This window comes from Plectropomus leopardus, chromosome 6 (assembly GCF_026936395.1).
Source record: "Plectropomus leopardus strain MGB_pleo_1.0 chromosome 6, ASM2693639v1, whole genome shotgun sequence".
Taxonomy (NCBI): domain Eukaryota; kingdom Metazoa; phylum Chordata; class Actinopteri; order Perciformes; family Serranidae; genus Plectropomus; species Plectropomus leopardus.
This window is the reverse complement of record NC_142181.1, coordinates 6245540-6273154: the sequence shown is the minus strand read 5'-3', so window position 1 is coordinate 6273154 and position 27615 is coordinate 6245540. Positions and strand designations below refer to the sequence as shown.

General features: G+C 40.4%; 1 protein-coding gene and 1 long non-coding RNA gene across 5 annotated transcripts; one reads left to right on the top strand and one right to left on the bottom strand.

The window, feature by feature from the left end:
- Positions 1-502: 502 nt before the first annotated feature.
- On the bottom strand, positions 503-9105 carry LOC148189308 (uncharacterized). The gene is made up of 3 exons (XR_015776769.1): positions 8764-9105; positions 1972-2080; positions 503-1092 (listed from the first exon to the last, which is right to left on the bottom strand). It is a non-coding gene; the product is annotated as an uncharacterized LOC148189308 (long non-coding RNA).
- pxylp1 (2-phosphoxylose phosphatase 1) lies at positions 1965-27615 on the top strand. 4 transcript variants are annotated; one of them, XM_042487415.2, is made up of 6 exons: positions 1965-2086; positions 4740-4886; positions 15392-15580; positions 17378-17504; positions 24995-25134; positions 25803-27615. In XM_042487415.2, exons 2-6 carry the CDS (start codon positions 4805-4807, stop codon positions 26825-26827), a joined length of 1563 nt encoding a protein of 520 aa, XP_042343349.2. In that variant the 5' UTR covers positions 1965-2086; positions 4740-4804; the 3' UTR covers positions 26828-27615. The 4 variants fall into 4 exon arrangements, with proteins under 4 accessions (XP_042343349.2, XP_042343350.2, XP_042343348.2 ...); XM_042487416.2 differs by lacking the exon at positions 4740-4886 and having other exon boundaries at positions 2001-2086; XM_042487414.2 differs by lacking the exons at positions 1965-2086; positions 4740-4886 and adding an exon at positions 11606-11740.

Here is a 27615-nt window from a genome sequence, read left to right as displayed (position 1 = left end):
AAACAAAAAATAAATAAATTAATAAAACACAATTTAAAAAAACTAAAACAAAAAATAACAAGCATCTGCAGCAGCAAAGTGTACATGAGAAGGACATGTTTAGGTTTTGCTTCAAGTCTGAGTGCTTGTAAGCAAAGCATGTAGGTGATGAAGACAAAAGGTAGAGACTAAGCATAACTGTAACATGAACTGAAAATGAGAAAACAGAAGAAAAAAAGTCAGTGGTGGATGAAGTACATGAAAGCCATACTTAAGAAAAAGTACAGATTTCTTACCAGAAAATTACTTTGGTAGAAGGTAAATGCACCTATTAGAATATTACTTCAGCCTAAGTTAAAGTCTTAAGGTATCTGATATGTGCTGTAGCCTACTTAAGTATCAAAAGTAATTGTATGACATTAAGTGTGCTTAAATGTTAAAAGTAAAAGTAGCCCACAAGTAATGTTGTTTGTAAAAAAGCAAGTGATATTTCTTCGTAACATACAACAACTTAAAATGGAGCCTAAATTAAACACTAGGAAAAAGAGTCTTTTTTTTTTTTTTTTGAAATTTTGCTTATACAAATTAAAGAGCTTTATGATCAAAATCTTTTTTTTTTCTTTCCTTCATTTGTCTGTCTCCCTCCCCTATTTTGTAATAAGTAACTAATATGCTTGGGGGAAATGTAATGTAGGAAAAATATACATTTTATTCAGGAAATGTTGTAGAATAAGAGTGAGAGTTCTCAGAAATCTAAAAAGTTAAGTTAAGTAGTCCTATGAAAAACAGCACCTTGGGAAAAAAGTTGTGCTTTGTTTTGACATGACCTTCATAAATAGGCCTAAAGTGTTGTGGTTTATAGCAGCTTATCTGTTTATTAATCTATCGAATCAAATTCACAAAAAACGTCAGAATCTATTTTGTGTTTATTTAAAACTATTTGAAAATACCACATCTAACAGCTCTAATGAGGAGGCCTTGAAGGCAACGTGTGTGTTGCTGTCGCTGGTCCAGCAGATGGTGCAGTGAGGACAGGATTTCGACTGTGCTGGCTGTCCACAAATCAGTCTCAGAGACCCGCTGCTCCACAACTGTTAAGTTAGACAGAGGAAGCTGAGGAAGGACAGAAAAACACTTAATTTTACTTCCAAACTAAAAGTACATTCAGTCACATCTAATGTGCCTTTGTCCTTAACGCAAACTTGCAATATCCCGCGTATGTTTCTCACAGCAGTGTTTGTTATTCTAATTCCTGCACCTCAGAATCATCTTTAATTGGCTTGGGGCTTAAACCCTGGCGACGTGTGTGATTGCCACCGACTTTCAAATAATTTGCTATTTAATCTCAGACATGCTTTTATTTTGGACCTGACAGACAGACACCACAGAGGGACACTAATGGAAATACACATTATGTGCAAATTATGTGCAATTAAGTGCAAATATATAATCTAATTAGTTTAGTTTATTTTTTTGTACAATGTAAAAATACTGAAAAAAATACAGAATGTCAAAAAAAAACAAAAAAAAAACCCAATAACAAAAGACCAACAACAACAACAACAACAACAACAACTGGGCTAATTTGAAGTCTTCGGGCAGAAATAAATAAAATAACATTTCACAGATTTAAAAGAAACACAAAAGTTAACACAAATAAGATATATGTGAAGTAGGTGCACAAAATGCTACATTTACAGGTAATGTTGATCGCCAGTAATGCGCTGTGCGGGATTTTTGTTCTATTTTACTATGTAAAATTGTATTATTATTATTGTTGTTGTTGTTGTTGTTGTTGTTGTTGTTGTTGTTAATAACAGTGTTATACATAAATATTTGAAGTATCAATTTATTTTTAAAGGTGAGCTCTGAAAATATTACACGCTCTTCATCCCACAGGCAGGCGAAAACCTTTTCTATGGCTAAAACGCGAAACGTGGTAGCATTATTTTGAAAATTGCCACAGGAAGTGCTGCTGCGTATTATGTGGACCTTGTCGCCGGTGTCTTCACTGCTCCGACGGCAGTCGGTCGTAACGGAGAAACCGGAGCGCTGGATTCAAGTGTATAACCCGGCTGTCTGGCTGTGAGACGCTCGGCTCCTGCAGGTAGGAAGAATGAAAGAAATATTATTTTATGGAGCATTTGACGCGTTCAGAGATATCAGTTTGATGTTTTTTCGCTTGTCTTGGCGACTGTTGAAGTGGCATTTAAATTTCTTGACGGGCTGCTCGGTGGGTGAACAGCAACACAAAGCTACACATCGGCGCGTAACATGTCTCGCGTCCCACACATGAAGCAACAAGTAGGCTACTTTACATATAAAGTTAAGGAAGTCCACCATAACATACACGACAGCGGTATTAGCGCTACGTGAAAAGTGTTCTCCATAAACCAGCAGATGGGATTTTTTAGCTACTGTGCAAGATTAATGAACGTAAGTAGCTAGCTGTTAGCTAACTAGTTATAGCAGAGTCGTAACAATACACCTTTATCCAGTTAAGCTATTACACGGTCCTTTCTTAAAAAAAAGCAGCGTTTTGCTCAGACAAATTAATGTACGAAGTAGACCGTTAGTCAACAGAAATTTTAGAATCAGCTCTTGCTTTCGGCGCTCAAACAATATGGAAATTTACATGCCATTAAATACAAATGAGACCCAACAGAGCTCTTTCTCCGTAAAAGGCGAAAGCAAACAGTGCGACAGATGTGGATTTAAGTTGATTTTTAACCCCAGTTGGTGTCTGTTTTATGGGTTATATGTATGCCGAACCAACCAGCTGCTCCTTTATTTGTGAACGGTTATTGTGACAATTAAACTGAATGATATATTTGAACTGATAAGTAACGCAGCATTAAACTGGCAGCATTTTGACAGGAGTTTGGTGTGACGCATCCTGAAGCTACAGGTTAGTGTGCGCAGGCAGTGAAATAGGTCAGGAGGAGCGTATTTGTTGGTCCAGTCCTGCCTGAAGCATCGTTTTAGTGTACCTTGGTTAGACGTAGGCTTGAACACTCTGGACTGGGAGTATTTATAGACCGCCTAATGGCAGGGTTTATTGTGTAGAGCTACATTTACTGCAGTTTTAGTCTGTTCTGTTCCCCCGTGTTTGTGCTTGGTTTCCAACCTTCTGCCCTTGCACGGACTGGGCTATTCATGTACATGCTTGGTTTATTGCGTATAGGGTACAGACTGCCACAATGCTGTACGCATTATAAACATTTTGGTTATAATACATTTACTAAGTCTCTCGATGACTTGGTTGACCCGTAATAACAGAAATCTCTCTTAAGTGCCAACTTTATGAAAATGTATAAGCACAACTTGGCCTCATAATATCAGTGCAGAGACTTAGCCAAGAGTTGTTACCTTTGTAATTAGAACACAGTAGTAAAATGCAAAGTAGATGAACTGGAGTTGTGTTGTCAGATTTTCTTTTATCCATGAGTAGTTGGTCAAACAGGTGATGCGACATTTGTTTGTGTTAATACTGGTAAGGGATGTCCTTTTGATTCGCTATTTTTCACAAACCTCCAACAATTAATCTGTCATGGAAGACATAAACATAGAGAATTTTCTACAGATTGTACCTTTTATGCTTTTGCAAAACTGCAACAAAAAAAATAAGGTTTTCATTGAGATTTGGCACTCTTTATGGGACATGATTGGGACTGATGTCAGCTTAAAGTAGTAAAGACACATTGAGGAAGGTAGACTAGAAGTAATTCACAGTTAATGACTCTGATAATAAAGTAAATGTAAGATATTGATGATTGCTAGAAACATTATAACCATCTGAGTGAGTTTTTTGCTAAGTTGAAGGCATACTTTTTTTTTTCCAGAGGCGGAAAAGACAGGTGCTTGTTATCTTAAGCAAAAATTAGTTTAGGGTTAATTAATTAGTTTGGGTGCAGATTTGGCCAACACATCAGCACTTAGCAAGCAGTGGAGGCAAATTAAAAATTGCACTCTATTCTCTCATAACTCAAATCTGTCAAATCTGAACACGCAGACATGATATAGATAGATATTTTTAGATTCTGTATGACTTGCGCCTCCTGGCGATATTATTACCTCCAAATAAACGTCCAAAAGCTCACTTAGAAATCACAGACTCCAGAATTGGCCTGAGAATCTGAGTATCAGAGAAATGTGGTGATAGTTGTCTGTAAACCCACAGATAAAATGCAAACAGGAGCTACTAATAACTAATTTGGCACACTTTCAATTGTGCAGCATTCCCACAGACATGGAAAACCACGAAAAGCCATGGAATTTCATAATCACATTTTCCAGGCCTGGAAAAGTCATGACATTAGTCAAAATCTTTAAAAGTGTCAGAAAGAGTAATGGAATACTGTTGTATGTATATAATGAAATAGTTCGTCCACAGATAACGTTCCATGTAATGTAACCGCAAATAACAGCAAATGGAAATCTGTAGCTGTCAACTTAATGTAGCTTTAATATGCGTTGATGTATGACATCTTGTTTACCATAGCATGCACTTCATCAGTTTCTTCCATTAAAATGTGTGGGTACCATGAATGTGCCAATGTGGCAAAATGTAAATAACCATTGGTGAAAAAATGGCACTCAACTTGTAGCCCACAGCATAACTGATTTTAGGGATGAGTGGGGTGACGTTTTCACAATTTTGTCTGAGTAGAGAGCCACAGTGCCAGACTTTGAAACCTTAGTGTTCGAGCAACACACTTCATGAGTACATTCCCATGTGCTCACTCCCACTTTGTGTCCAGACTGCAGGGATGGGCCGCGGTCTGGATGGCTGACGAACAAGGACGAGGACAAATCATATGATAAGATGCTGGCTCGTAACCGCTTCCTCCTCCTGGTGGCGGTGGGCGGGGCTGTGCTGGCCATCATCAGTCTGAGCCTCCAGTTCTGTAAGTGTGCTGTTGTGTCCAACTCACTGCTTTACATATTCAGCCTCTCTCTGAAGCCTGGGCCCAGTATTTAAATATTAATGTGAAACAAAGTGTTGTGTTCAGACGAAGAGCTGCTCAGGTCTTTTGTTTGCATGTGTGTTTGTGTTCATACATGCATATCCTTTCATTGCTTTCCCATTCAAGAGACTCCATTCATACCAAAACAAAGAACGATCCCCTATAGGCTTCCTATAAATATCCAGGACCAGCGGTGGGCCTCTGGATATTCTGAACCCTCAGAGAGACTGTGGCAACACACATCTGCTGTGATCTGCATAGGTGTATACGATTGTGTCTTTGTTTAGCATCTCCTGTAGGTATTGTCCAGACAGTGTATCCCTGCCAGCCACAGTGAATGCAAGGAAACCACCTCTCAGTAAGTGGAGACAGTCTCTCTCGCGCTGGAAATTATTTGCAAGCCTTGCGGGCATGATTGAAAAAACAGTGGGTGATGAAGCAGGCGGGGCGTGCAGCACAAATGGAAATTAGTATTTTGATGTAAAATGGGTAAGATTAAGCTACTTTGCACCGGTTTCCTAAAAACCCCCGATGCAGTAGAAGCTTGTGTTCGGACAAGCATATAGGATTAGAGTTGCATAAATCATGCTCTCTCACACACAGGATTATAGTGGAATGCAGTGCGACAGAGCTGGTGTTTTGGACTGCGTGTTTGCCAAAGTTTTCGTGAGCTGTCCTTCATCAGCGTTTTTAAAGATACTATCACTCATTTAAAGGGATACTTTGTTGATTTTCAATCAGCTTTGTATCAAAACAGTGTGGGTGGTATGTTTAAATGAACTGTGATAAACCTCCCTCCATCTAACCAGTGTTTAGATATTCCTCCTCCCCCCACAGCAAAGCTACACAAAATGCCGCAGTCTAAGTCATTTGGCAGTTTGACTGGCTCTTGGGAATGTTGCTCGAACTACAGGCTTCCACAGACTTCCACATTTTCGTATTGCACCCCAACCACTGCCAAACCTGCCGGTTTTATGTGAGGGCCTTCTTAATATCGGTGAAATACTTCTTTAAACATATTTGTATACTGAAAGCTTTCACTTCTTTTTCTTCTATAACTTTCCTCTTCTGTTGCTTTAAATGCCCGGCAAGATCTGAGGTATAAAACAAAGACAGCAAGAGCCAGCAGGCTCTTACTCATGCTTGTCTAGTGTTTGCACTTTGCAACCCCAAATACACACTTTCTTCCCCAGCTATTGCTTCCTCCCTCCCTCCTCGTCCACTAGATAATAACGTGTACTTGACCGCCTAAGAGGAGGTTGCTGTGCAAGTTATTATTAATGCCTTGCTATCAAACCCACTCTCATCTCCTGCTCTGTAATCTTCTGCTTTTGCATAACTTTCGGAGGCAGAGAAAGACGCCTCAGTGAGAGAACTGGAAGTGTGTATGCACTTACATACATGCCCATCTTCAGGGGTGGATACTGTCTCTCGTTTTCTTTTCTTCACAGTTGAAATGTAACTGATTAATAGGGCTGGAAATCACTACTTTCATCCCGATACAGTGTTATATCAATTCTTTGGACAATGATATGATATTTGCTGATATCACAAAGTCTGCCAAGATGCTATTTAGATTCAATGATGTTCACGGGGCCTGTGAACAATATGGGCTGATATCATATGCCTATTTAACAGTCCTTTACAGAAGAAACTGCCACCCCTTTCTTTTTTGCTCTCAATTTAACCTAAGCCACAATCTTTTTCCTAAAACTTTAGGGCTATCTGGCTTAGAGCTTTGATGGTAAACTTCTCCCATCATCCCTAAAGCTTGGAGTAACCACAAGATCATTTTTTTAAAAAGTAAAATTTGGCATAATAGTAACTGTCAATGTTCATAGAGGGAACAGGACAGATAAATTCCAGCCTGCATGCCCGTTTTTCAGGCTAACTTTGCTGAAACTTGCTGTTGCAAGAAGTTAGCTGATTGAAATGCCTCTGTCTACTAAGCGTAGTGGCGTCATCTAGCACAAAAGGAAATAAAGGAAGAAGATAGCTGAGATAAAACAGTCAGGTGATGTATTGAACTGTGTCACTAACTGACCTGGTGATCATTATGTTGTCGGTCAAAACCCACAAACTGAGAGTGCACAGTCAGTGTGCTCTCTGTGTCCCCTGTTTCACTGAACATCCAACATGCAGCAGCTGTTTAAACAGTTATTACTGAAAATGCACAGAAATAGTTATTGTTTTGTTACAAAAAATGCCTGAATACAGACTGTGTGCCAGCTGCCTGCGTGTTTGGATACTCCTGAGTGCGGCTTGGGCTGCACATTCATGTCCGACCCCAAGTGACTGAGCCCAAGAGATTAATTTAACTTCAAGCACTGAGAGAAACGCAGCAGACTGACAGCGCAACGACACAGGCTAACAGCAGTTTTTCCTTTCAGCGCCACAGCATCTGAACATTAAAATGCGAAGGAGGGGACTCCCTCCCCCAACCCAGTAAACCTAAGAGAAACACTAAATATCCTCATCTTCTTCTTGGCTGCTGCAGATGGACAATAGCAAGCTACATTTTTCCCTTTTAAATTCATGCGTGCCCCTTTGTATCATTCTGTGTTGTGGTTGAGAGAAGCAGCTGCTGCATTTGAATGTATACTTTTAGACCCAGCAGAATGAATGGTTAAGTTTTACTTTCAGTGTGGCTCGCATTTTACTGCTCCGTCTGTGCCCTGAGTACACTCTGCGCTCTGAGAATGTGGTGCTCCTAATAAACAGTCCAGCTCCAAGAACAAAAAAACTATTCATGGTGGCAGAAGTTTTGATTGTGTCCACCCGCCGCAAAATAAATGAATGTGTGGGAAACCCTGCAAAATTTGCAAAATAAAGGCATATCTTAAAGATAATGGTATGGATCAAAAATGTCACTTTGTATTGATGATATTTTAGCGTTGATCATTGAATCGTTTGTTGTGAGAATGTTCTCTTTCAAACTGCCTCACTTTTGTGCTGCTCAAGAAGAGCTGTTGTCATCATTTATTCATCACACATGCTGTAGAGAAGGATTTTGAGCCATTATCCAGGAGAAGCATGGGAAGAAAGCGTATGGGATTTCTCCTCATGTTTTATAGATGCTCAGCTTCTGTTTTTGTTCCACATTTCTGTTCATTTTTAAAATCATCTTCTGTAGTCTGTCTGTATGTATTTACTAGAGTTTGTTGACCATTACCATGAGAGACTGAGTGACGGATGATGATCGATGGTGGAGTAAATGCTCTCTGGCTCCACGCTACTTCAAATAAAAACTGTGTTGGCTGCGAACATGGCAGCAAAGGGAGCGATCGCCACGCTGATTGACACATGGGGGACTCCCAGAGGAAAGTGACGACAGAGCTCAGAGACAGAGAGGACTACTGCAGGAGAGGGAATCAAAGTGAGAAAGAAAAAGGGAACTATTTTGAGATGTTCGCATCAGTAGTGAGAGGAAAGGTGAAGCAGAGCTCGATGGGAGTTAAGTGCTTCAGGAGTGCTGGTAGATTCACGGGGAGAAGGAAATGTCATGGGAGGACATAAAAGGAGAAATAAAAAGGTAGGTTGCCTGTGAGCAATGAGAGAGGTTTAAGCTTAGTGATAAAAAAGAGCTGGAATAAAATAAATGCATGTTTTGAGGGAAAGAGAGATCTAAGTTTGCACTTAAGGCCCACATATACTTAGATGAAACGCTGTCCAGACAGTTTGAAAATAGTGAAAATCTCTCATCAGCAATTTTGAAACTTTTCCAAAACAACAATCTGCCAACAAGTTGTTAAGTGTTAAATAGGCAGATCTCCAAGCACTTCGCAAATTCCTCCCTCCAAATTCCTCACATTCTTACCTTCTGCGGTGTCGGCACTGGCTGTTTAGACGGACTGATTGTCCCCGCGCTTTTAGGAGACACAGGAGTGGAAGCTGGATATCAAAAAGCCTGTCTTCATTTTGCTCTTACATCATTCTAATGGAAACTAGTTTCCTATCAGCGATAGGCAAAAAATGTGAGCCACACTACCCCCTGGCTAACTTGGGACTAAGAGTCATATTTCCATGGCAACAATCAGTGGCACCCTCTTACAAGAGGGAGTGCAACAGTACACAGAAGTCATGGTTCAGTTCATATCCTGGTTTAGGAGTCATGGTTCAGTGTGAGTCTGGGACAGTGGGGAAAAACAAATGCATAAGGATCTGTTTCTTTTTATTTGGTTTGAACAGACAGTAGTGTAAGTCAAAGACAGACACAATCCTCCCGCTGGGGACTGAGATAAGATTTTGCCTACTGACAACTTTTGTAAAGTATTTTTAAACACTTCTGTATTACACTGTAAAACCAGTGAGCAGGGTTTTCCAAAATGCAACAGGTTATAAAAATACAAAGAATATGTTATGCTATGAAAATTAAGAAACAAAATAAACAATAGAAAATAAAACTCCTCCTGCATTAGGAGGAGTGCTACAATTACTTCTGCCTTGACTTCATGCCAGTGTGAATGCAAGTTCCTTCAGTGTTAGTTTGGGTGATGCTGTCACATGTTTTTTAGCATGTTGGGTGTGTTTCCATTCACACACCCTACAATGGTGGAGAAATGCCAGTAATTTCCCGGGAACTTGTAGGTGGATCTTGCAGCTCCGGCATTTCAGTTTCGCTCGCCATAGTGTGACTGACTCGCATGCAGATCAGCTTCATGTGCTAACCTCTGCAAATTTGCTAATGGCGAATGGCCAAAAGTTCCTGGGCAGAAGAAACTGGCAGAAGTGTCTGTGCTTGTGAACTCTGCATTACTTGCATTAATCTACATGCTGTGTAGTCTGCGTCTGGCTGCATGAACCAAACCTTTACCCTGTACCATTATGGCCCAAAACAAATACTTTTTTTAGGAACATATCTTTAGCCTGCGAGTCGATTTAGCAGATGCACTGAGTCCTTCCTAGGAGTAAACAGGTGTTAACGGGATGTAACATTCACAGTCACATCTACTGGCAAGTTAGAGTTTCTAGTTCACCTAATTAGCATTTTCTGCAGTGTTGGAGGAAATGGAAAAATGTTGAGAAAACCACACAGATACAGTGAGAACACACAGGAAGAACCTCCACACAGGAGGGCTGAGGCGTTGTCATGAGATGATAATGCTAACTACTGTGGCACTTGAAATAGACTCCAATTTATTATCAGATTGCACTCACTGAGAGAAGATACTGCATTTTAAAAGGCTCGGATCAGCATGGGGGCAATCAAGGGTCTTATCAGTACATCCCTAGCTCTCAGCATTAGTGCTTAATTAAATGTGCTGAGGAGAATGTTAATCTGTGCCAAGATACGGCTTGCATCCCTGCAGATTGTTTTTAAAGCCATATAGCTCCTTCTTTTCCATTTGTGGATAGTTTTCGATTTTGATTAGTTCCCCTGGGCAAGACAATTTTCTTGTGATGTAGTTCGTGTTGGACTTTCATTATATCTGTGTTCTGACTTGATACTAGGCTTGTGTGCCCAGTTAAAAAGTGCATGTAAAAAAGGGGTGTGTAAAATCTGGCATTTAAGAATTTAGAAGATTTATTATGTTGAACAGCTGCAGACTGCAGTGCCCATCCACACTCACAGTATTTAGACTGTGTCAATATTTGTTCCAGCTTCTTTGCCTGGTTTTGGTTACCACATAGCCTGCTTTTGGATTTCCTATATTTCAGTTAGATTAAATCAAAATATTACTTTATGTATATGAGGGCCAATAATCATATGTTAAAGTTTTCTTGATTTGTTCACATTAACTTTATACAAAGCATATTTATTTTATATTTAATTATTCGAAAATATAAGCTTTTGATTTCTTCAGTTACATTTTACTTAAAAAATATTTCTTCATGTTTATTATAGACAAAAATATTTTTTTTTGAGTGCAGGGCTGCCAGCACAGAAACATTTCCGATTTAGGCAAGGGGACACCGTAAATTCGGGCTAAACCACATTCTGTGAATACCTGTTTATCACCTAATCACTGTGCTGCCCCAGCAGACGAATATTTGTTTGTATGTACTTGTGAGGCAGAACACCCTCTTTTGCTTCTGCTTTGAGGAAGAAGTCAAGCTGTGTCTGTGTGTGCATAATGACGGGTTCCTCAACACGGCGGTGGAAGATTTAACAGGGTAAACTATGTTTAGCTCTGGATATGAAGAATGCAAGCATGTTTGTTTTTGTCCAAGTGTTGTATCATTAGCATCCTAGAGAAATGTAACATTTATAAGTGGCAAGCTGAGTTGTCAGATTTGTTGAAAGCCCTCTCAGGCAGCCTCCTCTTGTGTCTGTAAGATGTAATGTAGGTGGACGGAAAGTTGGAAACACATTTAAAGTCCGAAATGCCTATAATTCCAGCCTCATTTAACGTGGGTGTCTGAATTTGTTATGTCCTGTGCGTGCTACAGTGAGCGGAGTGCTGCTTGCTGCGTATGCACTCAGTAGTGTTGGGCAGAGAGTTACAAAAGCCCCATTGTGTAGGTGACTGCGGCTGAGTTGGCCTCCAGAGTTTGGTTAGTCCAGGCAGGCGTGTGTGTGTGTGTGTGTGTGTGTGTGTGTGTGTGTGTGTGTGTGTGTGTGTGTGTGTGTGTGTGTGTGTGTGTGTGTGTGTGTGTGTGTGTGTGTGTGTGTGTGTGTGTCGATGGGTAGCTGGGGGTGGGAGGGTGGTAGTGTAATGGGGCACAGAGTATAGAGGGGGACAGGTTGTGGTAATGAATGAGCTCCAGTGTGCACGGCTGGACCTCAAGCTACCAAGCAGTCGTCAAAATGGTCTCTGCTGTCGCCACACACCTTCTCCTCTTCCTCGTCAGTGGTGAGTTTATTAAGAAATCTCCATATAGAATATCAACACTCTTTTAATGAAGACCTTACTGCTCAACATCTGGATAAAGACATGATCCTCACATAGATTTCACCACTTATTTATCGTAAAGATGCCTTGTTGTGGTGTTCTAGGTGTAGTTTTCAGTTACGAACAAGAAGGAAAGCTCAGCAGAATTTGTCCAGCATTGGGTTTTTTTTGTTTCTGTGTCTTTGTTCTGACTTGATACTAGGCTTTTGTGCTCAGTTGATAAGTTTTGATTTATCACTTAAACTATTTTTTAATGTTTTATAATACTCACGATGGAGATCACTTTGTCCAGTATTTATCTCCTCTGCCTTGCAGAACAGCAAAAATGAAGAGCCTGTTTAGTGCCTTTGCGTAGCCCTTTCAACAGCTTGTGCTTCAAGTGTGTCAGCTGTTCAGATGAGGTGATACAATAATGTCTCGCTGTTGAAGAGAGAAGTGAGATATGGCTGTAGATGTAAAAGTCTGCTTCCTGTTGATAGATGGAGGGCGTCTGGGTTCCATCAGACAGCTGCTTTAAAGTTTTACCGTTTTGTTCCATCTCATTTAATCCTTTAAATGTTTGTGAATCATTTTTCTCGATCAATCTGCATTTTATTAAAGTATTGTATAAGCATTTGTGATGCTCTGTATTGGTTGATTGTAATGCAAGTAATGCAATCCCAGTTTTAGTGCTGTACCCCAAAAAAAGAAATTAAAAAATCCACATGTTCTGTTCTGTTGATATTTCTTTTATTAATTGATTAATTTTTTGGTCAGTGAAATTCCAGAAATTAGTCTCAAATGGCTGTCACATTTGCATAAGGCGACATTTTCAAATTGCTTGTTTTCAGTCCCAAACCCAAAGATATGAAATTTGCTAAAATGCAAGATGGTAAGAAAAGCAGCAAAGCCTCACAAAGCAAAGCAAAGCTAGAACCATCAAAGATTCAGCATTTGTGCTTGGAAAATTATCATTGAGTAATCATTGTGACAGCTGGTATGGACAGAAACCTGTATCAAGGGCAAAAATACCTTGGCAGAAGTAAAAAATACACCCTTCTCCTGCAGCTCCTTCCCTCCATCCTAAGCCCCATCCAAACAGACAGCCATGGGCATATGCATGCACTTCTTAGCGTAACCCAGGGTTTCCTATACATTTGTTAATTTAGCAGCAACCCTCCTAGCGCCTGGTGTCAAAGTGAGCTGGTGGCTAGCACCGGGTCTAGCCTGTGTAAGGGCAGCAACAGAAAGTTTGCTGATCCAGGGCTGTCCTATTTGCTGGAGCTGGGGGGGTTCATGCGGGCTGGACTCGGCCGTCGATAGGGGGTCTGTCTCAGAAGTTGTTGCCTGCTGTCCTCCAGGCAAAGTGGTCTGTAGTGGTGGGCAGCGAGGCGGAGGACACTCTGTGATTCGAGGCTCTCGCAAACGTTAGCTACATGAAGGTGATGTTGAAGCTGCAGCTATGAGCCTTTGGCTAAATAGCAAAACTATTAATAACATTCTCTCTCTCTCTCTGAGATATTGACACGGTTTATTTTATTGTCAGATTCTTATTCAGACTCTCTTTTTGATAAGTCTGTCTTTCTCTTTTGGGTTGCTTTGCAGTGCAGGCTGTTGTTGACAATGTTGGAACAGATCTCTCTCTGCGGGATTCTCTCCTTGAATTAAGCTTTCACCGAAGGGACGTTAAAAACACATCTGCATGTTGTAGGACAGCCAATATTAACGCCCTCTTTCTGAAAATGACCTATGATTGGCAAAGTCTCCGTTCTTGAACAAGACTTTTTAAAGCCTGAAACAGAGCCAAGAGGATGTGCAGAATTACAGCCCACTTGAATTACAATATGCTCAAAGTCTACCGTAGGGGTTTTGTCCAATGACATCAAAACAAAACTGTCTCTGCCAGCTTTAATAATTTAGTCTATAAAATATCAGAAAATAGTGAAAATGACCGCCTAAGGTTATCTCTTTGGGTTACTTTAATGATAACAATAACTTAACAGCAAAACAGGAGCAAAAGAGGAGCACTGTTAAGTCAGTCTCATAGCCACAACTTTTTGTGAAACTTTGTTGAGTGCTATCGCAAAAACATCATCCTGGGAGCAATTTATAGAGCAAACACACAAAATGTCTTATGTGCAACTCTGTGAACTTTATGAGTTCAGCTGGAGAGAGGAGGGAACGGAAAATTCTGTGTTTGACTAAGAATGCAAGAGGGAAGTAGACAGCGCACACTACGCACTATGTATACGCCTACACTTGTGTAGATAATTTAAGTTTGAGGATAGTTACAGCAATGAGAACCCATTAGCTCTCTGAGCTTTATGACCCAGCAGGCATTGCCTCTCTCCTTTCTCTGCAGCAGGATGTAATATTTGCACAGTTGACTTGCAAGCTTGGATTTCTGATGGTTGTGTGTGTGTATGTGTGCGCGTGTGACATAAGTAGGATTTGGATATACCTCTTGCCAAAGGGCCGTATGGGTTCAACTTCTTTTTCTTCAGAGTTGGATCTTTGTGAATGGTCCTTCCTGTTCCCACAATATCTCTGCTCTTATTGGACCATTTCTGCCGGGGGTCACAGGCCGTTGGTGTCTGGGCAACGCAGTAAAGGGTTTTGTGCCACAGAGTTGTTGACATGGAGATGAACTACAATTTTGGTTTTCTTAATTTTAGGCTTTCTGTCACTGCTCCGTCAGTTGGCCTTTTTACTTTTCTTGGTCTCATTTATAAAGGATTGCCTGTAAACCCTTCTCTAAACTGAACATTTAGCAGGTTTCAGTTCCTTTAGATCCCATCAGTTGTTAAAATTACCCCCCCATGCATTCATTGTTTTCAGATGATGTATCGTAATGACTTTGTTGCTGCCCTGACATGTCATCTAGTGTCACTGTGACTCATGGATGGATTACTGACCAGAGCTGCAAGGCACAGGTCCAGAGCCCCCCAGCCTCTACTTTTTCTTTTTCTTTTTTTCTTTTTAATGTGTCTGTCCATTCTGTGTCCCCTGTCTAATTTTGGAGATTTTTGCGTGTTTGTGAATGCAGTGAGTTCTTTTTTTTCCCTCAGCATCATTTTGTGACTTGTGGTGTGGATAATTCATCTGTCGATTTGTTCAGAGCGGATCAGGTCAGGTCGATGAATAAGAGGAGCAACTGAATGCAAACTTTTAGACCCAGCAAAAACTCTGTGCCCAGACTAATGCTCTGTGCTCAGTGAGGTGAAATGCATAACCCAACAGTGTGTTTATTTCAACAAAGCTCCAAATGAGCAGTCCCTCTTCAAAAATATAAAATCTACAGCAGATTTTTTTTTTTTATTGTGGCGGGTTGCTATTAAACTTTAAAAAGAACAAAACAATCACAAAATGACAGAAAAACTGCCATAACGAAACACATATTGAGCACAAAGACACACAAACTGCTGAAATACATGTAACAACTACAAATTTGGTGCCGGTGTTCATGTTGCTCCCAGGATGAATTAAAGTAACTTTTTTGATCCATTTACTTTTCACCCAGCACTATTATTAGGTCAAAACTTTATTTTTTTCAATACTATGGTATATCACCAAATACCTGCAAAACGAATGACACTCCCATCAGCTGTGCTATGTGTCTTCCTTAAATTTCAGTGAACCTGATCCCCACTACTCCCATTATGGAGGAGCGACCCTTCCAGGCTGCAGATGGAGGTGTTGGGGGTGCTCAGGGGAAGAGCAGAAAGAGAGTTTTCCCAGCGCCTCACACCCAGGAGCCCAACCCCATATCTGAAGCTTACAGCTACTGTAACACACCCAACCGCACTGAACATTCCTGGGAAGGTGAGACCTGCACACTGACAAATAAAATCATCCATTCTCACTTAAGGCTGTGATCTTATGCATGTAATTTATGATTTTGACCTCTGTAACATCTGCGATTTCACATCTGTTTCCGGAAGACTTCAGTCTGAACTGATCTGGGGCCAGCAATTGGCAATTATCTTATTAAGTTATTTTTTTTTCAATGAGGCAGTAGCAAGTGTTACAGCATCACTGTTCCCAAGCATTAAAAACAAATTTAGATCAGTTTCCCCACTGCTAGAATCACCCAGTTTGATGGACAGCGTATAAATACTTAATATAGTAATAATGTCAGATTTAGTGTGTCAGGACCCGGGGGATGTGTTAATTGTGCGAAAGTCATTTCCGCTAGATTGCATCATCTATAACGCTGCAGTGCTCACTCTCTCTATACTACAGCAGCACGGAGCCTTGTGTGGGGTTTTTTTTTCTTCATTGAAAAGTCAACGAAGCCCGAGGCAATCATACAAATATCCTTCACTGCCTTAGACAAGTTGTACCAGCCAACGCTAATTGAATTTTACTCTGTTTATCTCCTGATGGCAGTTTTGTCTCCAAAGAGGAAAAAATCCATTATGTCTTTTAGATTTAGACAAGGAGTTATTAAAAATCAATCAGGACCAAGTATTTGTTTCTCAGGTGGTGTTATTCTCCCTGTGACATGATCATTTTCAAAGTGTCCTAGTTTCTCTCATCGTCCTAATTTACTGTTAAACGCAAACACGCACAAACATACACACACATTTTTTGCACTCATAGACCACAAACAAATGTGTTCGATGTTCCTCGTGCTGCTGTTATGGCACGGCTGAAAGATCTGTTAAATCAACACTTGCTTTTGTAAGACGTGATGACTCTCCTATCTTTGGTCAATCTCCTGAGTTGAGCACTTTACCTTCAATCTGAATGATAAAGTTTTAATACTTAGGAGTAAAATTAGGTCTTTGGTGTATTTTAAAACGTGCAGATGATTTTTATGGCCACCTGGTGACAGTGACACACCGACATACTATCACCTTTTAAGTTTTCATAGTTTTTGGTTTTTTTTGCAAACATTTGCTCAATTGCACAATTAACAGATACAGAGAAACATTAGTATTCTTTTAGGGAGATGTTTTTGTACAGATGATGAATCAAAGTCAGATATCAATCTGAGATCCATTTTTCTCTACTGACTCCTCCTCTACTGACATGGCTAAATGCTCCATCATGTCCAGCAGCTATTTGCAAACTTTGTCTGCCATTTGGTGCTGGACAGGTAGTGCACAGTGGGTTTATCCAAGCTTTAACACTCAAAATGCCTGTCCGCTGCAACCCTAAATGAATGATGAGAGTGATAAGAACCAAAACATTTAAAGTTGTGTGTTGTAAAACTAAATCTATGAGCTGAAAGACACTGAAACGCTCTGCAGAGCTGAGTCTGATCAATTGGTAATTTAGAAATCTTGATTATAACAGCTGCAATTTTCTACTTTTCTTTGTAAGGTATTTATCCGTTACATCTGTTGAGGTTGTAGTTGCATCATTTACTTTATTGTCTTGAGTCGTAAGTATTAATTGAGAGGTATTACTGTTGTCTGAGTCTATACAATGTTATTTTTTGTAAGAAAAATCCAGCATAGTATACCTTAAAATCAAATCGCATTCTTAGTATCTCTTCTAAAAAGAGTGAAACAGTCTTTATAAGTAATGCTGTAACTATCACTGATATTGAAATAGCAGTTTAACATGTTTTATTGGAAAAATGTGGATGCTGATGAGTGTGTCCTCTGACAGGTCACAGTCCTGCTGACTACAAGCTGCTGTCTGTCCAGGTGATGATTCGTCATGGAGACCGCTACCCACTTTACTACATCCCTAAGACCAAACGGCCCGCCATCGACTGCACCTTGTCCTCCAGCAGGTACACACACACACATTTACTACAATATATATAATAAAAGTACAACACGTAGCATTTTTGCGTCCTGGTAAAACTCATACCAATACAAAGATATGATGTTCATCCCTGTAGTGTTCCTCCGTTTATGCTGTTTCCCTCTAATTTTCGGAGGGAGTGAAGATGTTGAAATGAATCTTTTTACCTGAATTCTTGGCCATGTCAACCCTTAACTTTTAGAGCAGTAATGTTTTTCAGTTTCAAGACCCAAAAGAGAAATTTGTTGTTTTCCCTGTACACAAGCTTACAAAAGTACATCATGAATTACCACATCTACATTTATATACTGCTGATAGACACCCCTACAAACCATACATTTAAAATGTATATGAAATCTAAATGTGTATGATATGTTCTGTTTGAGTGCCTGGTGCATGACAGATGGGGTTTTGTTATCAAAAATCACTACTCACTTGTCACAACTACATTTACGTAAGTCCAGCATGGTAACTGAAATGTGAAAAAATGGAGGTCCGCACAGCGGGGCTCCCCTTTTATTTTATTTTATTCTGCAAAAATAAGTGACGTTTCGAGCCAAAACGCTCTTCCTCATACTTACGAGTTTTCTATTGAGTTGCCATCTTAAATACATGTCAACAATCACGTGACTGAAAGACAGCTGAGGTCATTTAATCATGGGTGAGGTGGCGCAAATACAAATATACAAATCTCATAAAACATAGTTACGACAGACTTTTGGAAACACAGCTAGGAATATAATGTCAGTAATCACGGCTAAAACAATGACATAATTTAATTTTATTTGGTTTGTCCATTTCTTTGTATTACTTTAAATTGACATAATATGTCCTGTGTCTTTCATTATTTGGCCTCTGGTTTAAATTTAATCCAAACTCTACCCTAGTTTCGTCTCTTGTAGGGAATAGGACTGTTTGGCCTTCTGTTTCTGTATCGTTGTCTATGTATTCCATTTCTGCTTTGCTTTGTTTGTCAAAGCACTTTGTAAACTGTGTTTTTAAAAGTGCTATATAGATTAAGTAAATTTTATATTATTATTAAGTGATAAAAGCTAACAAACATCATACTGGTGTTCAACCAACAGACACACAAACTGTTTAAATACTACACAAACACACACATATCATAGCATTGTCATGCATTTTATTCTGCCACTTATGACACGATAAAAATGGATCTGCGACCCTAAAGATTGAGTAATGTGTAATTCCTCAAAGTGGCACGATTATAGTACGACAGGATTCTTAAAAAAAGTGATTGTGTGTTCTGGAATTGAGAAAGATCTTGTTGAAATTATATAGCGTCCTGAGGAAACTCAACAAACTGCAAAAGGGGCAATACACATCCCCATTTAAACAACAGATATGTTGAGTTTAAAAATAAACAAATAAAAAAAACCCTATGACATTGTTACATTTAATTACATCATATTGCAAGGTGTTCATGGTAATTTGCTTCATCATGCTTGAGTTAAGTAATACTATGAAGACCACAAACAGGAAAGAAATGAAAAGCTTAATGAGGAGCACTGTTTCACTTTTCTTTGGGTTCTCAAGTCTGGAGATAAAGGCTTTTCTCCCACAGTTTCAATTAATCCAGGTCAGAGTTAAGGGCACAGAAATGCCACCGGGATTTAAACTGGCTTCCGGAGCAGAGCCCCAGCTAGCTCTGTGTAATGCCTAACAAGGAGACCTGCTGGAGAGTCAGAGCGAGTGAGACACCAATTACTGCAACAGCTTCTCATATCCTCCTACAAAAACCGCCGGCTTGATAGCAGCTGTCAGAAAAGGAGCTCAGTTCTACATTCTGTTTTTGTGGTATTTGTGAAGCTTGCAGGAAAGAGTAATGAATTTGTTCTACATTCAAAATATCAGTGCATGTGTAGGCATTACATGGAAGAATTTAATAGTGGTTTCCCAGTGTTATTGCATGTGTCAGCGGTAGCGGGTGGGTTTGCTTTGCTACATCTGTGCTGCTGTGCTTTGGTGCAGATGGATACACACATATAAATGCAAACACATTTACATGTGTGTGTGCACTCTGTTGAAGCAGAGTTATGAGGGGTCTTATCTCGCTTGATTTAAGCAACGTGCTCACTGAGCAGCTCTGGTTGAGGCAACAGAAATGTGGTTGGAAAACACATACAAGTTCAATTGTTAATACCGTTAATCATCTTTAATTCATTATCCTCCCTTCTCTCATCTGTATTTTAGCTTCTTTTTTTTTACCATTAGCAGTCTGGCTCTGCTCACTTTGGCTCTGCACACTTTTTAAGAGGGTGAGATGAGAGTTCCTGATAGGAAGTTATTAAAAGCCAGGTTGCCTCAGTATTTCAGCTTCAAAAGAAGTCTAAAATCAGCACTTTCACAACCGGTTTCTTTGTGTGGATATTGAGTGAAATGTTTGCAAATGCTTCATGTGGATACACACATATGTGCTATGATGACAAACTGCTATTTTTGTGTATTTATTTTGGTGGGATGGTTTTTATGTGTGCAAACACATCCTCTTAGATAATTTATCTTGACCATGTGGTCAATAAATTCCCTGTTGCCAATCCCTTTTTTGGGCCGCGTACCTGAGTTCAGATTTAGCCAATGACTTAATGTCGCACAAAGCTTTCGCCGCAGCCACATCGGCTTTGCACATCTGGACGGAGCGGGCGCGCTGTAATCTTTAGAACTGGCACAGTGACACACAGTTGCATTTCAGATTGATAGGATGCAGCTGATCTGCTGTGGACATCTAATTATTAGATATTGTCTGTGCTCTTGATCTCTGAACTCGAGCTGAAGGACGGTCATACAGCACACAAGCCTCTTATATGATGGACGGTGGGTTCCATTCAGAAACTGACAGAAATTGAATTGACTCTTGCCTCCACCGACTAAAGGAGCGCTGATGTGCCTATGAGCTAACATCTCCTCCCTTTGCTCAGGGAGCTGCTCTGTGGCCAACAATTGTATCCTCAGGCTGCTGTACTGCGCTCCCACCTTGATGTGAGTACATCAAAGTGTGTGTGTGTGTGTGGGTGTGTAGTAGGGTAAGACATTTTTGACTCAATAGTAAAACTATTAACGTCTCCCTCCACTCAAAAATGTGATTTTCTTACAGCTATATCCCCTAAAATGTGTGACCTTGACCTTACTGACTGTGCACTAGAGAGGTGTTTTCACATTCCTCCGCTGAAGGAGGCGATGACTGTGCACTTCCCAAAAATGTGAGATCCAAACATACGCCTGCAAGCTTGACTAGTTACGGCACTAATACAAAAGCCAGTCACTGTCTAATACAGGATGCACACGATGACAGCAGAACCGACTTCAAAACAACACCGGTGAAGAAACCTCAAGTGGACTTAAAGAATAAGCATTAGCATAGTGGAAGTTTTGACAGCATGCGTGGTAGAGAGTGTAGTTTTTGAATGTAAACCAGACTCTTGAGCTTCCTTCCATTACCAGAAAACCAACTGTAGCAGATATTATGGTTTTATCAAACGCTAACCCAATGTCAGCCGCAGCCAGTGAGCCTACAAGCTAACAAACAGCAAAAGCAAAAAAAGGTGTTCACTATGCTTAGCGTTTAGATTCGTCTGCGAGTTGCTGATTTTGGTGCACTTTTCATTTGAATCCGGGTCTGATGAGGCTCAGGCTTGTAGCCCATGCCTGATTCTCACCCATGTTTCCTGTAACTCCTGTAACCAGAGAAAGCTGGAGAACGCAAAAAGCAAAAGCACATGCAAGCAGCAGTAATGGAAATACAATGTTAAATTATATATTAGTATAATAGTATAAATATAATATAATATAATAGTATAAATAGTATAAAGATGTCTGAAAGGGGGACTTTAAGTGAAAACCTAGCACATATGAACCTGTTGGTAAGGTGGCTTTCATATATTTGCTAAAACATATTTATTTTTTGCTCATGGGGTGTGTTTTTTTTGGTTTGCCATTATGAAACCAGTTGTGTCTAGGGCTAACTTTAATACACAACCACGACACAATAACATACATGCATACAGGTAATGTTATTAAAAGAATATGATACCTAATACTTTCCTTTATAGTTCCCAGGTGATGAATTCCGATTAGGTATAAGATCCTTTTATATTATTGGATGCCAAAATTACTCTCCTGTTGTTTTAGCCTAGCGGTATGGTGCTAGGGATGGTGGTCTGTCAGTTTGGTTCGGACTACAATGTGTCAACAATACTGGATGGGTTACCATTAAAGTTTATATGGGCATTCATCGGCCCCATAGGATGTATCCGTAATGATTTTTACGAAGTTCTGATTTTCTCTGTAGTGCCACCATAACTTTGACATGTCTGGTTCAGAGCGAAACGTCAACAAATACGAAAAAGATTTGGCACATTTATCTTTTCCACATAAACATACTAGAAGTGTTTTTAATCAGGTTTCCATCCAAATGAACGCAAATTTTGACCAAATTTTCGTAATATATTGGCAAAAAAACCCAACTTCCATTCACTACCATAATTAGGAGTTGGCTCATCAAGATAAACACAAATTTTCCTGTCAGGTAGCATTAAACTTTTGCAGAAGAAAGGCATAATGAGATGATGTAATAGAAAGAGGGCCGGCCGAACAGCAGGAAAGCATGTGTAAAACAAGATGAAATTGTGGCTTTTTTTCTGTTTGCTTGATGTTTTCATTGGAGGAAAGCTACCGTCTCTTCGTCACTCCACTCAGATCTGATGTTTGTGTCTGCCACCATTTTTCCTCTCTTCAGTGAAATGGAAACTTCTGTGGTATTTTAGGTCGCGTTTGATTTCTGTCATGATTTGTCTGTTTCCATAACACTTTGTTGCATTTTTTTGATACATCAACTTTTCCATAATATGTGTCTCGCAATATGTTTTTTTAATGCACAAATGAAAAATTCACATAAAAACTGGTGAATGGAAACACATTTACTGTAAACATGTTGGCATGCTGAGGTTAGCATTCAGCTCAAAACACCCCTGTGCTCAATTACAGCCTCAGGGAGCTGCTAGCATGTCTGTAGACTCTTTAATAGCAGTGCTATTTAAGACAGACTTAGGTTTTGAGGAGAATGAAGGTACACAGAAACACAGCACTGAGGCCAAATGAGTTCAGATACAAAGTGTGTTAGGATTATTTGTGGTTTGCAGGGAGATTGAATATTAAAAGCTTACTAAATATTTCTGTGTGTTCTCATAATAATGTAGTCTTTTTATTTAGACCAGGGTGTAATTACAGGGATCTCAACTAGCATATGCCCAAGGCTGGATCCTTAGAGAGAGCTCAGCGTGTGTGTGTGTTTGTGTGTGTGTGTGTGTGTGTGTGTGTGTGCTGGCACCAGCTTGCCGACCCACTGTCTCCGTCTGCGGTTAACTGAGCTCTCTGTAGCAGGGAACATGTCCTCTCTCTCTCCCCTCTTCATCTTCCACCAATGCAGTCTTTGTCTAGTTTTTTGTTGTTGTTGTTGTCTTCTGCCTGCTATTTACTTTAATCTCTGTCTTGCACTCTCCCCGAGTTTCAACCACATCATCTCATTTGCTTTTCTGTTTATTCCTCCCCCTCATTTATACTACCTCTTTCTCCCCATCTCTCCATTCCTTCCTCCCTCCCCTCTAATCTCTCTCCCTGTCCTATCCAGTGATAATAATCCCCGCTTAATGTAATTGGGCTGTGTAATCTTTGGTTAGCAACAATCATCCTAATAGACAGCCTGGCTGGCTCTTTGTCCACACTCGTGTCCCCATCCGCCGACGTCTACATCTCCCACTGTAGCCAATTAAATCTAGATTGCCCCAAACTCCCCTCAGCAAACTGATCTGCTGATGACAGAGCAGAATGGCGCACTGGTTGGCACAATATCTCAACTCATTTCACCACTCCCATGTGCCTTGTGGTGCATATATTTCTGTGCAAGTGAAATATTTCAAGCAAAAGTGGATAGATAGTGACAACAGCTGCTCATGCAACGTGACAACAAAAAGAAACAATGTTCTCAAAAACAGAAAATGTAGGCGAGTGTTTTCAAAAGCGATCTGAAACTAGAGTAGTGCTTTGAAGCTTTATATTTGGACAAAACAGGGAAATTGTGCAGCAGGAATGTAGCTGATTGTCCCTGTAGGTGGAGGCTGTCGCTGCCAGATTATGTTTACGTGTTGTGTTTGGTCAGTTACAACAATCAAAAGCTCGATTTAAGTGTAATGCCAGAAGGTCGTTTTTTTTATGCCGTTTTCCTGAACCAGTCCATGATCACTATGGAAACTGTGCTTGTGTGTGTGTGTGTGTGTGTGTGCGCACGCTCCTTTAATCTGAGCGAGCTGAGCTGCAGCTCCCACAGATTTGTTATATTAAACTGTAATCTTCAATCATCTCTAATCTATCAGATCACCGACTGCTCCTCTTGCTGTCCTCATCCCCGCATGTCGGTGTGTGTGCGCTGTTTGTATATGTGTAAATATGAGAGTGTGTGTCCCAAGGCAACACATTCTTTCATCTTTTTATATCTCCATCTCCCATATTCCCTCCCACACATATTGAACTGCTGTGGTCCAGCAGTGTTGTGTTGGAGAGACACCTGGTGGTGGATGTAGGAAGTGGCCCACACATGCAGTGACTTACTGAAGATGTTATTATTACTTCATAAATTATGTTTTTACTAGACTTACAATAAACTAATGTCATGCCCCCTCACTGTGTTTATTTTCATTATTAACTAATATGATGTTTTCTTGACTGATTGACTAATTGTTAAATCCAGTTGTTACAAAAGATAATTACTTTTTTAAATGTAAAAAAAGTAAATATAAGGGAGATTAAGTTTACAGTGATATTAGATAGAGAAAATATAAAACACACAGCTTCTCACATTTGAGAAGCTGAAGCCAGTAAATATTTTGCATTTTTGCTTGAGAACTGTACTGAATCTAAGTGAAAAACAGATATGATTTGTTGTAGATGAAATGTTTTTTTGTTTGTTTGTTTTTTTAATTCTGAAGTATTTGTGGCTCATTCCATCATGCATGTCCCTCAAAATGTGTTGTTGCGAAGAGGTCAGACAGACTTTAAAACCATAGGGATGATGAGACAGCTGCTCGAACTGTCGGTCAGAGGCCAACAGTGAAAGCTGTGGTTTTAAGGAAGCTCCCCAGTGTGTTTGGAAGCATGTGACTAAAAAATATGTATATTTTAAAAAAAAATCAATGTAAATTTTTGCCCATCTTTATGGGTAGAAGAGGATTATTTTGCTTCTACCAGTATAATCATTTTTTAAGTGGCACCCTGTTTGTCTGCCTTGGAGTAGATCATCATTATTCACACTAACTGCCACAGCTGTAGCAGCAGAAGTGAGCAGCCTTCAAGCTACAAGTGCAAGTTTGGTAAACTGATAAAGCCATATGGTTATCTGAAAATAATGCACACCTGTGGATCAGGTCTGTCTCTTAACATTTTTCATCCCTCATTACCCCATAGGAAGCCCTCACACCTCCTGCTGAACTCATTCATCCGTCACATGGGCCTGGGAGGAAGCAGCCACTGGGAGTCACCACTGGGCTCCATTCCACGTCTGCCCAACCACAGTGCCTGTGAGATGGGAGAACTCACGCAGACGGGTAGGCAAAGAACCAGATGTTTTTCTTTTTATCATCAACCAGACCTGAACTTCGGACCTGTATCTAGGGATGCACGATATGTTTTTTTTTTGTTGCTGATTTCAGATATGCCGATATAAAAACAACCCATTTGGCCAATAAGGGATACCAATATCTACACCTTTTCCCCTCCTAATCTTAGTGATCATCATGTCTCTTCTGTAGTGGAATTGTCATCATATTAGGCATACTTTTATTGTGAAGGGCCACCAGCAGAGGGAGACATAAATTATTATGCTTCTCAGTGTATGTTGTATTGATTCATTTTGCAAAATAAGAAACCCTTATACATAGTTTAAATGTTTTGTACTTATTCACTTCAATAAAAAAATGTTTGTGATGAGGGAAGAATTCAGCATGTTATTTCATTTTAAAGCCAATATCTGCCGATACAAATGATGTGCTTATATTTTCGTGCATTTCTACCAGTATCACATTTAATCCGATGTTGGCTTCAGATGTTGGCTTCAGAGTTTGTTTTGTGGATTTCTTTCCAACCAGTGTAGTTTTGATCAGTTCTCCAAAAGATCTACAAGTTAATATCTTAAGCATTTTATGTTCCCCTTCACACTGTTAAGAAGAAGCATTCATTACGTCAAATGTCAAACCATCTTGTTCTCATTTTCCAGGTGTGGTGCAGCACCTACGAAACGGGCAGCTTCTCCACCAAGCTTACATGCGCCGCAGTTTCCTCCCTTCTGACTGGTCGCCTCGCCAGGTGTGGCTTGAGACTACAGGTAAGAGCCGCACCCTCCAGAGCGGACTGGCCTTCCTCTATGGCTTCCTCCCAGACTTTGATTGGACAAAACTAACCGTGCGGCACCAGTGGAGCACGCTGTTCTGCGGTTCTGCGTGTGACTGCCCTGCAAGGAACAGATACCTGGAGGAAGAGCAGAGGAGGCAGTATCGGCTCAGGGTGAGCGATACTGAACTGGAGAGGACTTACGCCGATATGGCACGGACTTTGGGTCTTCCCACCCGCCAGCTCCGAGCTGCAAACCCTATAGACTCCCTGCTGTGCCACCTGTGCCACGGCATCTCTTTCCCATGCGTTCCCTTGGGAGATGGCACCACTGGATGTCTGACAATGGCACAATTTGCTGTGATTCGCCGACAGCAGCTAGATGACGAGGTGGATCGGAGGAGAGTGGGGCTGTATCATAAATACGCCATCCTCGCCATGCACCCCTACCTCAACCGAACTGCTGCCAAGATGGAGCGTGTCGCCAAGGACAGTGAGGCTGGCAGACAGCCTCGTGCAGGCGGCGAGGAGGTCTTCACCCTCTCTTCAGCCCACGATGTGACCGTGGCCCCATTGTTGAGCGCCCTCGGACTGGAGGAGGCACGCTTTCCACGTTTCGCAGCGAGAGTAGTCTTTGAACTGTGGAAGAGTCCCCCAGCCACGCAAGGACAAACAAAGAAGAAAGCTGGCAAAGGTGACAAATCAAAGGGGAAAGATGGGGAACTGTTCATCAGGGTGCTGTACAACGGCGAAGATGTGACATTTCACACTACCTTCTGTCGCTCCCACGACCGTCATGCCCACCAGCCCCTCTGTCCTCTGAAGAACTTCCTGTCTTTTGTTAGAAAAGACATGTTCAGTGTTCTCAACGCTTCTTCCTACCAGGAGGCCTGCTCTAAGCGCGCTGGTTGACAGATGGAGAGGAGGGTGACTGAGTAAAGATGCAGGGTTGGCAGATGGTTGTACTTGTTTTTTAGTCGTTCTCCACTTTTGAAGATGGTGCACTTTTATGCTGCTCATAGTCTCCTAAAATTCCTCATTTTTCAAATATTACATTCCTGAGCACGTGAGCAGCAAACACACACAGTACTGTACATCATGTCGTCATTAGATCTGTTTCTAACCTTTACAAACTTTGTTTATTTGAATACTGTATGTTTTCTGAGGCATATGTAGAAGAGATGGGTAATTCGAGGGAAGTTGTTTGGCACTTCGCCACTTTATTCCGACATTCCATAATACCATGGAATTGTAAGATTCCAGTATTCCCAAACACTTGCAAGAAAAAGGGAACATTGAAGCTGGAAACGCTGTACTGGATGAATAATTCCTGGAAAATACTTTGTGTATAATAAATCTTTTCCATGAAAATTACACTTTGGGCTAGTTTTGGCCACATTACTCAATGACACATATGGCATTTCTTTTAATGTTTGGGTTGTATGGGTTTTAGTGTTTATTCATTGCAGTAGATTATCTGCTTAATAATGAGAGTTGTTTCTATTTTGACACAGTAATGTGTTTCTTTTCATTGTTTCAGTAAAATTGACCATGGTACTTTGTAATTAAATTCATTTTCTTTCCTTACATTGATTTACAACTATAGGTTATCTGTATTTATGATGATTGTTACAATAACTGATCACTCTTTGTTTTTGCTTGTAGGACACTGAATGAAATAAAGATTCATTTCGAGCAGA

Excerpts from the sequence above, each read along its gene's own strand:
- pxylp1 (XM_042487414.2), top strand. The coding sequence starts at position 11,644 with ATGAGCTCCAGTGTGCACGGCTGGACCTCAAGCTACCAAGCAGTCGTC. Across the intron at positions 11,741-15,391 it reads TCTCCTCTTCCTCGTCAGTG|TGAACCTGATCCCCACTACT; the intron begins GTGAGTTTATTA and ends CTTAAATTTCAG. Across the intron at positions 17,505-24,994 it reads TGCACCTTGTCCTCCAGCAG|GAAGCCCTCACACCTCCTGC; the intron begins GTACACACACAC and ends ATTACCCCATAG.